At 40.5% G+C, this 13575-nt stretch overlaps 1 protein-coding gene across 1 annotated transcript; it reads left to right on the top strand.

The window, feature by feature from the left end:
- The first annotated feature begins 3621 nt into the window (after positions 1 to 3621).
- Positions 3622 to 13171, top strand: nt5dc2 (5'-nucleotidase domain containing 2). Its single transcript, XM_069141232.1, has 14 exons — positions 3622 to 4040; positions 6347 to 6531; positions 6628 to 6702; positions 6804 to 6859; positions 7013 to 7106; positions 8512 to 8640; positions 9048 to 9108; positions 9219 to 9321; positions 9418 to 9519; positions 10032 to 10113; positions 10286 to 10372; positions 11416 to 11556; positions 11949 to 12013; positions 12566 to 13171. Exons 1-14 carry the CDS (start codon positions 3683 to 3685, stop codon positions 12825 to 12827), a joined length of 1800 nt encoding a protein of 599 aa, XP_068997333.1. The 5' UTR covers positions 3622 to 3682; the 3' UTR covers positions 12828 to 13171.
- The last annotated feature ends 404 nt before the right edge of the window (positions 13172 to 13575 follow it).

Below are 13575 nucleotides of genomic sequence, written 5' to 3'. Positions count from 1 at the left end.
GATATGAGAGAAAGATTACTTGTACAAAAGCGCAGATTGACATTTAAACTTGTCAGTTCATGCACTTGTTTAATCCAAGTGGTGACCATTTTCAAACTGAGACGTTGAATTGCTCTTTTTTTAGACAGCAAGATTTTGTTTTCAAACCTCAGCTACATCAGAGTTCCTCTGACCTCTGAAAAAGAGTTAATCCAGCGATGATGGTCGGTGTTTCTTGTGTGTTTTACATTTGATCTTGTTGGTTGGTTGAACACTTAGGTCTTCCATTCTGTGTTGTTGATGTTGAGTTTAGGTTCTGTGGTGCCAGGAATTAGTTTTCAGTTCTGTTCAGCCTTTATATATCAAGATGATTAACAAGCACAACTTTGAATAACTCGTGTGTTAGTGGTGTCGTGAGGCTTGTGTCTCGGTGAACTGGTTTCAAAATGTTGATGTCTCCTGTTTCCTGTCTGCCTCTGGATCCTGGAGGTGTGCAGGTCACAGTCAACAGCTTCAGCAGAGAAAATTACACACCGCACGGTCTAAAGCAGCAGCAACACACCAAATATGGATGGGGGAGGTGACGACGGACTCAACAGCAGAGTAGCAGCTGAAGTCTGCAAACAGGAGCTGTGCATTGCCTCCTGAAAGGTCAATGTGCTGAAGGATGAAATGGAGTATTAACAGCACGAGCTGTGCCTTTGTAGACAAATTACAGGGGGTCGAGGAGTAGATAATTGTTGGTCATGTGGTCTTTGGTTTGGGGGTGGAGGTGGGGATGACAGTGACGGCTTTTCAGCATGTCTTCAAGGAAGTGTTGAACATTTTTCTGAAGATCAGATAGAACAAGTTAGCAGAAGGTGGGGGGAAGGGACTGGTCGTCTGGTGCTGCTGCTTTGGAGGGACTCGGTCTTTTGATCAACCAGTCACACGAGAAAGGGTCAAGGTTACCCTTTGGCCTTTCAAGTCAGCAGTGGAACTCATTCAGGTCATTTGACGGGGGGAGGGGGGGGGGGGGGGGGCAAGATATTAACCCTTGAGTGTCGTTCGGGTTTTTGTAACATTGGCTCTGGTGGACCCTCAAACATTGAGCGTCTGCTTTTTAAGGGTCAAGACTTAGTTTTAGGTTTAAGGTTAAGGTCAGGTCATTTGGCTTTGGTGGTTAGGGGTGTGAGTCAAGGGCCAGGGAACGCATTGAGTCGTCCCCATGGGGATAATGAGACAAACGTGTGTCTGTTTTTTGTTCAGAGAGAAGCTGGGAGAAGATTTTGTGTGTCGGGTGATAGGACTAAGGACACAGACACAGACTCACTTACAAGCAGAAGTCCCAGCAGGAAGGAAGAAGACAGAGTGAACACACAGCTAACCGTTTCCTGTCATTTTGACCATGTTTACATGATTTCCCCTACCATGCCCACACTTTTATTGTCTTCAAGTTCAGTTAACTCGACCACTGGGAGGTGCGCAGTATGCACTCCATGAAAATCTCTTCTTTTACATTTTCCTCAGAAAATGAGTCAAGGCTAATGAGTCTCCGTTTTAATTTAAAATTTTTTTATTTTTTTTTATTACATCATTCATATTTCAGTAAACTTTGTGAACATGTCCCACAGACCTTAACACCACACTAGGGTTAATGGAGTTGGGGCTTTAGATTTGAAGTTGGTGATCTGTGTCAGAGCTGTTCAGAAGTAACAGAGAACTGTCAGCTATTTAACCTCTCTGGTCACCGCCGCGCTAAATCAATAATTTGCCACCAAGCCTTGTTGCCCCACTCCTGAACACCTCTTACTTTAACAACTTTGACTCTCTGAGCTTTGACGTGAAGCAGTTTGTCTTTGTTATAACTCACTCTAGAGTATCTTGGTATTCAGAAATCCTCCTCACAGAAGATAATGTCGGACAACACAGTCTCTGACTGACTCATACAGACTGAGTCGCACCAGTCCAGCACACAAAGGTCCTCCACATCTTTGGTATCCACAGGACAAGCGTTTACTTGCTGCTTGCTGCAAATAGTTTTCTTTTAACTTTACTGCATTTATCTTACATCTTCAGTTACAAGACACTTTACAAATTATGACTTTAACCCACGAAGCATATGATCACATCATAAAATATGTTGAAGTACAACAAAGATTAATTTATCCAACATGGCATTAACTCAGCTACAAAAGTAAAAAGTTACATACCATGTCATTTAATGTAACCTACGTTGACATTTTGGCTTTTGATACTTCAAAAAAATATAAATACAATAAAAATTAAAACTGCAAGCAGTGATGTACGGGCGAGGTGTTTGGCCACGCCCACTCGTAAAACACATCACATGTATCATCTCACCACGCCGGATGTATGTCACACGTTTCGTGAGGTTTCAAGCATCCTTTGACCTTAAACATCAACTTCCTGTGTCACGGCGAGACATCCGACTTTGCCGCATCGTCACGGCGACGCCCATTGACAAAGTCCAGCGAATGTCTCAATATATCATCAACTACATGTTTAGGTTATTGTGACCCGACTTTAGGTTCATGTGATCAACCAGCTCGACGTAGAATGTGAAAGTATGAAAAGTGTCATTTCGAGTGGCCAACAGGGGGCGCTATGACTATGAGCGAATATTACCACACAGGGGTCTCCAGGGCGGGGCTGTTATCATACCTGTGATGTTTGGAGAAGGTCGGTCCATGTACATAAGATTTAAAACAACTCGTAGTTTCATGGCGAGACGCTCAACATGGCCGCCTCTTTACGGGCACACACATCGACGAAAACGAATTATTTTAAGAAGATTTAATCCCAAACATGTTATCTATCCATAGAAACTAAATTCAAGTCGGTGCGACAAAATCCCTCGGAGGAGTTCGACAAAGTGCAACGTGTCAGAATCGCCCAAAATGGTGGACTTCCTGTCGAGTTGAAGTAATGGCGCAATGTAACTTTTTTGTGCGTCCAGGTGTGATACACGTGAATGTGAACGTGAATTTAGGTAAATGTGGCCTCCGGGGCATCTCTTTAGGGGGCGCTCTCGAGCGTAGAATCAAGATTTTCAGGTGGATTATGGACGAGTCAGCACCAGGAGTCACAGTTCAAACTAAGGTGTATAAAACCAGGAGTCACAGGAGTGGCTCTCAGTGTACAAATATAAAACAAATAACTTTGCGTTACTTTTTGTTACTCGTTACTTTGCGTTACTTTATAACAGCCCCGCCCTGAAGACCCCTGCTCGGGCCCTGATAAGGCAAAAATAATTAAAACATAACGACCTATGTACATACAATCACACACGCATAAACTATATACCCCAAATACACTTTTTACCTATACAAATGTGCACAGGATGTTTTCACATCACACAGAAAAGAGATATCATTGCACGTGGGTGATACAAAGTACATTACACTGAATAAAGATCATATACCGCCCTTTCACCACTCACTAAAAATAAACTAAACTGCTCAGATTACAAACTAAAGTCCAAAATACATTTGGAAACTTTAAACACGGTGACATCATCGCCGTGTTGTTTTTTTTTTTTCTCGTGTGTTTAATCTGGAGCGTGAGGTCTGTGGCCGGGATTGGCTGCAGGGATTAACGGGGGGCGTGGCTTCCCTGAAGGCGATGGTATGTTTTCAGCAGGGTGCAGGCCTCAGTTTGCAGCAGCAGGAGCTTCTGTACGTGTTGACACCGTGTCGTAAACATGTCAATGAAGACACTGGGCTCCGCTCTAACCCGAACATTATGGGCCAAAGGAAACAGCACCCCTCCTCTAACCAGATCCCCAAAAGTGAACAGACTCTCTACCACATGCAGAGTGAATGGAGACACACAGCAGGACACGGCTACTAAACAAAGTTGCAGCTCGGTCTCAGACAGGCCGACAACATCCAGCGAGCCATCTCGCATGAGCACGGCCGGGGACAAGAAGAGACCCAAGGAGCCCGTGGTGGGGACACCCGGTGGTGCGAAGAGGCGGTCACACACCTCCACGACGTTTTCGGTGGACCAGAAGTCCTTCCTGTGGAGTCGGTACAATGAAACGAAGAGGCTGGTTCACGGTAAGCGCAGGGTTCCCCCTTTTGTCTTGACATCACCCCCAATGCAACCCTCCACGTCATCAGCATCAGCGGGTTTTTTTTTTTTTTTTTTTTTTTTTTAATCCGTGACATTCAAAACATTTAACTCGGATTGTGTTTATCCCGGTTAAATCGGACAGATGGCACATTAACTCTGCTGATTCATCCATGCCAGACGCGTTTTAGGTTGCGGTTTACACTGAAGAGGGCAGGCTTCATTAGTTCTGCAGCAGTTCCCCTCGTCCTGAAAACAACCGAAACGTTTGTTAGGTAATGGCTAAAGCTGCATTTATGTTTGGTATTTAAATATGTGTGTTGCAGTCAGGCGTTGATCATCTATCGTCATTGTTTATGACAGGGCTGAGAATGCATTCACTGTGATTTACATCTGGTCTGAATTTGAATGAAAAATGATCCGCGCTAGCTGTTTTACAACTAGAAGAATAAAGTGAACATTAAAAAATATTTCAACAAACGTAGCTTGAAAGATTTGTGATCAAACATGCCTTTTTTTTTTTTAAACGTGCCTAAAAGGTTGCAGCAATGTTTGTGCAAAATATTTGCTTTTCAGAGTTGCTTATTTAGTCCACATGGCCCTATCTCACTGAGTGTTAATACAGTGCAGGAAAAACTAGTCGACGTTTTTTTTTTTTTTTTTTTTAACCGTGCTCCGATATTTTAACGACCAAACAGCTGAGCGATTAATCCAGAAAATAATCAAAATAAACAGATTAATCGATAATGTTTTAAAGTACACACTAAGTGCCATAATATAGCGGAACAACACACACAAAAAAATCCGGTTGGCAGCCATTGCTTTCAATAAAACTCCATTGTAAATAAAAGCCCGATATGCAAAATCTTAAGTAAAAGTGCAGAAACAGAACATATGAAGAGTTTTGAAAGTAGAAGAGTTCATTTTGCAGTATTGTGACCCTCTTCAGCTTTGTTATAATGAATGTATTAACATGCATATTAACATTAATTAATTGAATTTAACTGCTTTTATTTACCATTGATTGTTTACTTTGTAGTGACAAAGTAAACAATCAATGGTAAATAAATGGTAAATAAAACCTCATTTATGAATGACTGTACACAGTGGTGTACAGTCATTCATAAATGAGGTTTATTTTTTTATTGTAAATCTTAATCTACAAAGTACATATGTCAAATAAGTGCAGTTTGGTAAAAATGTGGTAGAAACATGAAATAGTATTAAATGAAAATAGTCAAAATAGTATGTCTTTGCATTCTATTACAGATTGTATTCCATATTAATTATTTCCTGTGCAATCAGTGTGCATTTTGTTGTCTGTTTCTTGTTTGTTTAACAAGAATACAGTATACAGTATATATACTGTACTGTATATACTGTGCATTTTTATATTTAATATTTTTGACTGTTATTTTATTGCTTTCATGTATCTATAAATGCTGCTGTAGCGAAAAACATTCCCCTTGGGGATTAATAAAGTAACTACCTGTCTACCTACCTACCTAATGTTGAGATACAAAGTAACTGTGCAAATCAAAATCTCTCATTATGATGGGGTTTAAATTCAGCGGGTCGTTCTCTCTCTCGGTCAGAATTGCAATTTCACAGCTGCAATCTTTTGAAATGTGACTCGGCATGGAAGAAAGGTGTTTAGTCGTAGTAGAGAGGCTGCAGGGAGACCGGCCTCAGGTTGGGTGGATGCATGTCTGCTGCCCAGCTGCAGCCCTCATTGAGCTGTCCCAGGATAGAAGGTCATGTCCCACTTTCTCCCACAGTCCTGTTGCTGGCAGCGTATTAGAGAATCAGGAACACATTGTAAACTGTTTGTTTAATCTGTGTGCATGTGTTAGCTGTGTGACTGTATTTGTCAAAGTCGAGGGCAGATAGAATAGATGATGAAAATAACCTCATGAGCGCTGTGCTCCTGTCCAGGTTTGCATTGAATTAAATACAAAATGTACCGTACAAAATGTTCCTTTTAGAGTGGCTTTGTTCTGTCAAAGAGTCAGTTAACATTTTAGACAAAGACGTTGTGCAACCTCTGGTGAGTTTGCCAAACCCACTGGATTAAAAACAGCAGCTTCTCTCAGCAGGGTTCATAATAATAAGAAAAGAGTCTGTCTGATGCATTTTACATTAAAACATGCGTCAGTCGTTCTGTGCTCTAATCTTACCCTAGCTCAAATGACCAGTGTGCGTACTTCCCTAATCTTGCCTCGTCATTGTTGTCTCGTCTGGTCTGTTATTGCTGAATCTGAATGAGGGTTTTCTATCTGTCTTCCTGGATCAGACCTGATCCCACCAGGTGCGTGTAGCCTCCTCAACTCCTCCACCATCTACGCCAACAACGAGGTCGACTTGGCTGAAGTGGACATCTACGGCTTTGACTATGACTACACACTGGCTCTGTACTCCAATGCACTCAACACTATGATCTACAACAAAGCAAGAACCTTCCTGATTGAACACTTCAAGGTGTGTTATACAGGAGTTGCGTGACGTGTATTGGCATGACAAATGCTTTTAAATTCAAGTTCATTCATCTCTGTTTGTCCTCCTGCTGCTTCTTAGTACCCCGAAGCCATCTGCAAATATGATTACATTCCCAACTTTGTTGCTCGGGGTCTTCACTACGACATTCAAAAGGTAAACTCTTTTTAAATTACAACTGCCCCACTACATGAAAATACATCGTTTCAATCTCTGCACAGATGTTCACACGTGAAATTCCTTTTTCGCTTCTGTAGGGACTTCTGATGAAGATAGATGCCTTTCATTACATCCAACCAGGAACAGTGTATCGGTAAGAAGTTAATGATGATGGTTGCAGAATAAAGGTTTCTGCAGATGCTTGTTTTTGATCCACATATGCCATATTTTTTTTTGATTCTTTGTCTACATCCCTGCTGCTAAAGGCAAAAACGATATTTACATCCATTCATGTTTGATGTTCCAGGGGCCTGAGCCCGGTGCCAGATGAGGAGGTCCTTAAGCTCTATGGGGGGACGTACCATGTACCCCTGCAGCAGGACAGTGGCTTCTATGGAAAGGTGAGGAGGAATGTTTTTACAGAAAAAAACATTAAAGGTCCCATATTTTACATGTGATGTTTAATTTACAGTTTTGATATCAATGACAGCGTATTTTAGTAGATATAAGAACCAAACTTTTTTTTTTAAACTGTAATTATGTTTTACATCTCTCCAAATCTTTTTGGTGGTTTTCTGTCTGTATCTTTAAGACAGATTGATATCGCTGGTATTCTCTTCTTATTGGCTGACTAATTTCTGAGTGTGGTATGTCCAGGCCAATTATAGGTTCCCTTTGGTCTCTTCTATGTAGATCTTCTACAGCATGAGTGCTTGATGTTTTTGTCCACATGAAAGGTTGGACAGTGGCCTGGAAATATGACATGAGCATAAATTTGTGACATCACAAACTTAAAGAAGTCCAAATGGTTCGTACAAGAAGCACAGTGGCTGAATATGGGCTGTGTGCATTTCATCGTGAACTGAGTGTCTTAACACTTTGACAGTATTTAAATAGCACCTAGACCTGCTATATAATTGAAAAAGCAACGGAAATCTAAATGCAATTAATATTGGACTTTTAAAAAACAAGGCAATGTACAGTAATATAAATACAACTGGATAATGTCTGTAAGGCACATTAGTTATGTAGTGTACTAACTTCAAGCTAGAGTTGAGTGGAAAGAACAAGTTACTGCAATTTGGTTTCAGATTAGTTTTAATGTTCCGTCTCTGAGACGTATTTGGTTTGGCACACATGCTAAAGCCCCTCTTGACACTGAACGTTTACCATAATATTAAAATCTCATTTGGCCGTGCTCAAACAAGGAGTTCAGGATTTAATCTGTTGCCATCCACGGATATTTCAAATGTCCGACTTTGTTTGGCTTTACTGTTACATAAATCCCAGTGGAGTGGCGAATTTTGTAATCTCATTTGTTCCATTGTCTCCATGAATCAGCTGGAATGCAGCGTTCCAATATACAAGAAGCCGGCCATGAGAACGCTGCACTCAGTCAGTCACGGAAATTATGAATCTCTATTGAGCCCGACAAAGGTTAAAGTGACAAGTTTGCCAATTAGCAGCAGTGTGGACTCTGATGCTTTGAATCTGGCTCAGATCATTTTTGGCCCATCAGCACTTTTAAATGCCTCCCTGCAGCAGGAAGTTTGCTTCTTGCCATCTCCTAATCCTTCTTGAAACAGTCAAAACAATTCTAATCTCATTTGAAGAAATTACTCTTTTCAGGCAGGCTTCCTAATGGGTAGTGGTCACATTGAAAATGCTTTTTAATGTGATTTGGAAGTCATTCAAAAGACCATAGAGGCGGAATTAATGTTAATTCGACACGTTCAAACTTTTAGTGCCTCCCTTTTAAAATGAACAGAAGAGATTGTCTCGCAGTAACATGCGTTGTTTACACAGGGACCAAAGGTGAAGCAGTTCATGGACATCTTCTCCATTCCTGAGATGACTCTTCTGGCGGCGGCGAATGATTTTTTCATCACCCACGACATCGAATACGATCCAGTTCACCTCTTTAAGGACGTCTCTGTGAGTTTGACTCACTGTATTAAATGTTGCACCCTGTGTTTTAAGTTCTGGCCTCACCCTGTAGCTCATACTAGGAAGCACAGTGATCTGGTGTATGAGACTGTTTTCATGTGCTGCGTTTCCTCAGCTGGAAGCTCAGCAATCTCCTGAGCTCAGGAAAAGTTTCCACTCGACTGTCTTTGGGCAGAGCAGAGAACAATACTCGCTTTTCCTCTCGGTCCTGAGGTGCGAGGGTTTTCGGTTACAGGGCACGGCCATTACTTTGCTTTAGTTTCTCCTCTGATGATAAACATGCAACCTTTTCAACCTGAATGACTAGTTCAGAATGATCTCTCATCACCATATAATCATGCGGGACCAAAGAGATTACCTTAATAAAAAAACATTATGACATTTTTAATCCTCAGGAAGCAATTGGCATGGTTCACCTCAAAGGCTACATGTACAAATGGGTCATGCAAGACCTCGGTAAGATTGTTTTTTTTTCACATTTTTGTACGAAGCCAGCTCATTACTGCACATACACTGCCATTACAGTTACACTGTGTGTTAATGAGTTGTGCTCCTTGGTTTTATAGATAAGTTCATCCTGAGAGGCGAGGAGACGCATGCTGTTTTACATCGATTGGTCAGTCATGGAAAAAAACTGTTTCTCATTACCAACAGTCCCTACAGCTTTGTGTAAGTCTCTGTTGCAGTTCACTCTGACTCATAATGAATTTCAGCGCTGTTGCAATCTCCGGCTCTGATGTGTTTCTTTTTTTTCTGTGTGCCCAGTGATAAAGGAATGAGGCACATGGTGGGACAAGACTGGAGAGACTTCTTTGATGTCGTCATCGTGCAGGCAGATAAACCGCACTTCTTCACTGACTGTATCAAGTGAGTAACTTCAGGGAATATCATGGAATTTTTAAAACTTAAAAAATGTAGGGAATTTGATCATTTGTTTTGGGCCAAGTCGTGGAATATCAGGGTATCCTGTATGCATGTTTACATTTTAGTTGCCATTTATTAAAAATGTAATATTTTCCATGTATGTAGCTTTAATGTTAGTTAGCTAGTTATTATCAACGTGTAAGCATCAGTGGTCACTGACAAATTAAAAATGAAGCTTATTCGGTTGCGAGCTAATTACTGTTATTATTAGATAAATGATTTGCCTCTGCAGCCAGCATTTAGACATGTATTTAATTTCTTTCAGTATCAACGCAACAGCATGTGCCAGCCGGTTTTTTAACATAATGTTGCTGTTTCTTGTCCGCTCAGCACAAAGGCAGCATGTTTTTCTGTCCAGTATAGGTCATATAATTTCACTTTTTTAGTCAATGAAGTCAGGGAATTTGACATTTGACTTGCAGTGCCAACCCTGATTAAAACTGTTCATCTCACAGACCTTTCAGACGTCTAGATGGTAATGGAGACCTTCAGTGGGAGAAGATAACCAGTTTGGACAAAGGGCAGATTTACAAACAGGTCAGTGATTGGTCGGGCTGTTGTGTAACTCCGCTGAAAGCTGCTCATTGGGACAGTCGGACTTCTTTCTCTCTCTGGCTGTATTTCTACATGTTGTACTTGTTGTTTTCCGTGTGTCCTAATGAACTATAAAGAATAACTTGTGGTTTGTGGTTCTCTTTTTGCGCTTCAGGGAAACCTGTTTGACTTTCTCAGACTGACAGGCTGGCGAGGGTCAAAGGTTCTTTACTTTGGAGACCATCTTTATAGTGACTTGGCTGTAAGTATCAAAGCGTGGCGATTTCATCAGTGAGGAGTCACTGCAATAAGGGTCCACGTTATGACTACCCATGTGTGGTCTTGATTTTTAGAGGATTTTCCTGTGTTAATATTTTTCTCGTTTTCTCGGCATTAAATAATGCAAAGTGGGAATTTTTTCAGGAAATGTTGTTTTTCAGCTGATGTGACAATAATGTAGAGCTACAACTGCTGGTTACATTGTACCTTAATTATTCTTCAAACAATGTTATACACAAGCACAGGCACGCAGACGCACACGCTGGCAGATATCCACTGTCTCCTTCTGTTGCGCAATTCATAAAATTTCCAGTCTGGGATTAGGGTGGAAAGATGGAGCTGCACAGTGAAAACTTCTACAGAAGGAATAGTTAGGATTACTCCATACTTTGAAGATATACAAACACATTAACAACTAAAAAAAAACATACATATTCTTTAAGTATTATTTTCTAATCTCGAAGAAAAACAAGGTACGGTAACTTGATTTGTGCTGGACCCTTATAAAGTCATTATTTTTGCTTATAAAGTGTAAATGTAAGCAAGCAAAATAAGATGAGTTAAAATTGAGTAAATGAGATATAAATGCAGAAATGTTACACAATAAATACAAATAAAAAAACATAACGACTGACCATAAATATAGTTGTTTGTCAATAAGATATAATTCCCCCAATTCAATGAAAGGAATAAAAGCTCAAAGCAGCTTCAGCGTCAGGTTTTGACTTGCGGTACTACCAGGCAGATACCGACGACTTTGTGATGATTATAGCCTTCAGGCAGAAACGCTTTAAAATCTAATCTATAAACAACTGGAAGCCACTGTTTCACTCAGATAAGACCAACACCCAAAATATTGTTGTTGTTGTTGTTGTTGTTGTTGTTGTTGTCCCAACCCCAACCTCGGGAACCCTCTGGTGCATTTAATTCCCCTGTAGTTTTCTTCTGTTTCGCTCTTAATTTAAGTTACTATATGTGACTTCAGAAATTGTCTTTTGACCAAATCAATTTGACCTTTCGTTGCAGGACCTTATGTTGCGACATGGCTGGCGTACAGCAGCCATTGTACCAGAGCTTGAGCAGGAAACCAAAGTGGTGAGCACAAACCGGTATGCTCTGAACCTCACTTGGCTGCAGGCTTTAACTGGCTTGATGGAGCGCTTACAGGTGAGAGCTTAATTCCTGGTTTGTACAGAGTGTTTGCTCTTGTTTGCATAAAGACACAGCAAACACTGAAATGCCTAAAATGGTCTCAGTCTCAACTACTCCCACAACTTCCACTGTTTGTCTGGTTCGTACTTGATATGATCATGTTGACAAAACAGAACTTGAAAAGTCGTCTAGTCTCCAAGCCCCAGTTGGCTGCTGATTGGCTCGTGTGTCACTGGGGAAATGAATGAACCACAAACACTTAAGGCAACTTTTCAACTGGTTCCCACCAAAGAAAACATGTAGTGTGTCATCTGAACTGAGAATCAAATTAGATTTTGTATCTATATTTTTTGGTTTTTGTATAATAGTAGACCAAAATATGATCATACTGATGTTTAATATCTTAGACACACCGGGACCTGGAGTCTAAACAAGTTTTTGAGGAATGGCAGAAGGAAAGAGAGGAACTCAGGTGAGTCTTATTTTCTTCTTTTTTTGGGGAAAAATCTGTATGTGGTATGTTTATGTAGTATGCTTACTGAAATACTGGCACAGTGCTGAGGTACTTATACTTTTATTGATAATATTTAAGAAGTCAGTTTTATGCTCTGCTGTACTGTATATGTTTAACAGTTACATTTAAAACTACCAGCGGTACATAAAATATATCAAATTAGCTCCATCTAAATCAACTACAACATTAAAATTTAATTTTGCTCTAATACATTCGTAATGATAATATAATGATATAACACTATTATAAGCCTTTCTAAATACATAATGAGTCCTTTAACTTTTGATATTTTAAGGACTTTCGCATGCAGAATTTTACTTAAGTAAACATTTTTTTTTTTTTTTTTTTTTTTAAATAATTTTTTACTTGTAATTGAAGGTTTTTACTTTGTGTTCTTGCTACTTCTGACGGTGAATAATCTGAATATTTCTTCCTCAACTACATTTATGAATGCTTATGTACTGATATTACTGATATACTGATATTGTCCCCTAACTTTTTGTGTCCAAGGGTGATGACGAAGAACTTGTTCAACCCTCAGTTCGGCAGCATCTTCAGAACGTGTCACAACCCCACCTACTTCTCCAGACGTCTGAGCCGTTTCTCCGACATCTACATGGCCTCTCCCAGTTGTCTTTTGAACTATGACCTCTTGTACACGTTCTACCCCCGCCGCACCCCTCTGCAGCACGAAGCTCCCCTGTGGATGGATCAGCTCTGCACAGGCTGCATGAAGACACCTTTCCTGGAGGAGATGTCCCACATACGATGAAGGCTGGGCTCCTCTGAGTGACTGATAGGGGTTTTTTCATATTTTTCAGCATTGGGAAACACCTGAGATAGCCTGAGGATATTTTTCCTATAGCAGGGTTTCTTTTTTGTCTAGGAAGGTGCTGTACATCTCGCTTCACAGGACAGTTTACAGTTCGTCATTGTAAACACTTCCCCTGTGAATCCACTAGAGGATGCTGTAGATCTTGCTGCTATGCAGAACGCTTTTAAAGATGTGGTTCAAGACAGATACTCAGTTTTCTGCCTGAATCAAACTATGTAAGCTATGAAATACTGGGCTACCAGCGCACGATTAAAACAAAAATAAAGAACAAATTTACATAATCACGTGTTGAAGTCTCAATTATCCTCTTATGCTGTACATTTTTTATTTCCATGCAGGTTACATTGAACCAAGTTAGTAGGAAAAACTGAGCAGAATTATTACAGCCAGGCATTAAGACTAATCAGTGATGGATTAAACCCATCCATTGACTCGTGCGTATAGTAAATAGTTTTAAACTTCCACCATTTATTTCATTGGTCGTTTGGTTGCTAAGCAGCGCAACATCCATTCATTACCACTGTAGTCAGCATCACAAATTCATTCACTTCCAGCCGCCTGACGAAGACAAGAGCGAAGGTACTGTACTCTGTTACATCTCTCTTCTGGTCGGGAAGATGTTCCATGCACTGTGGTCGTTATTGTGTGGTTGGAGTCTACAACCGTTGCAGCCAAATGCAGATAG

Source organism: Embiotoca jacksoni, unplaced genomic scaffold (assembly GCF_022577435.1).
Source record: "Embiotoca jacksoni isolate LCO1_2020_lvr unplaced genomic scaffold, fEmbJac1.0.p SCAF_9, whole genome shotgun sequence".
NCBI classification, from domain to species: domain Eukaryota; kingdom Metazoa; phylum Chordata; class Actinopteri; family Embiotocidae; genus Embiotoca; species Embiotoca jacksoni.
The sequence above is the reverse complement of the archived record's forward strand: the minus strand, read 5'-3'. Positions and strand labels throughout refer to the sequence as shown.

What these genes read in the sequence shown, in the direction of transcription:
- nt5dc2 (XM_069141232.1), top strand. Translation starts at nt 3,683, where the DNA reads ATGTCAATGAAGACACTGGGCTCCGCTCTAACCCGAACATTATGGGCC. An exon ending in TTCACTACGACATTCAAAAG is followed by an intron (nt 6,703 to 6,803) that starts GTAAACTCTTTT and finishes TCGCTTCTGTAG; the next exon opens with GGACTTCTGATGAAGATAGA. An exon ending in ATCTTTATAGTGACTTGGCT is followed by an intron (nt 10,373 to 11,415) that starts GTAAGTATCAAA and finishes CTTTCGTTGCAG; the next exon opens with GACCTTATGTTGCGACATGG.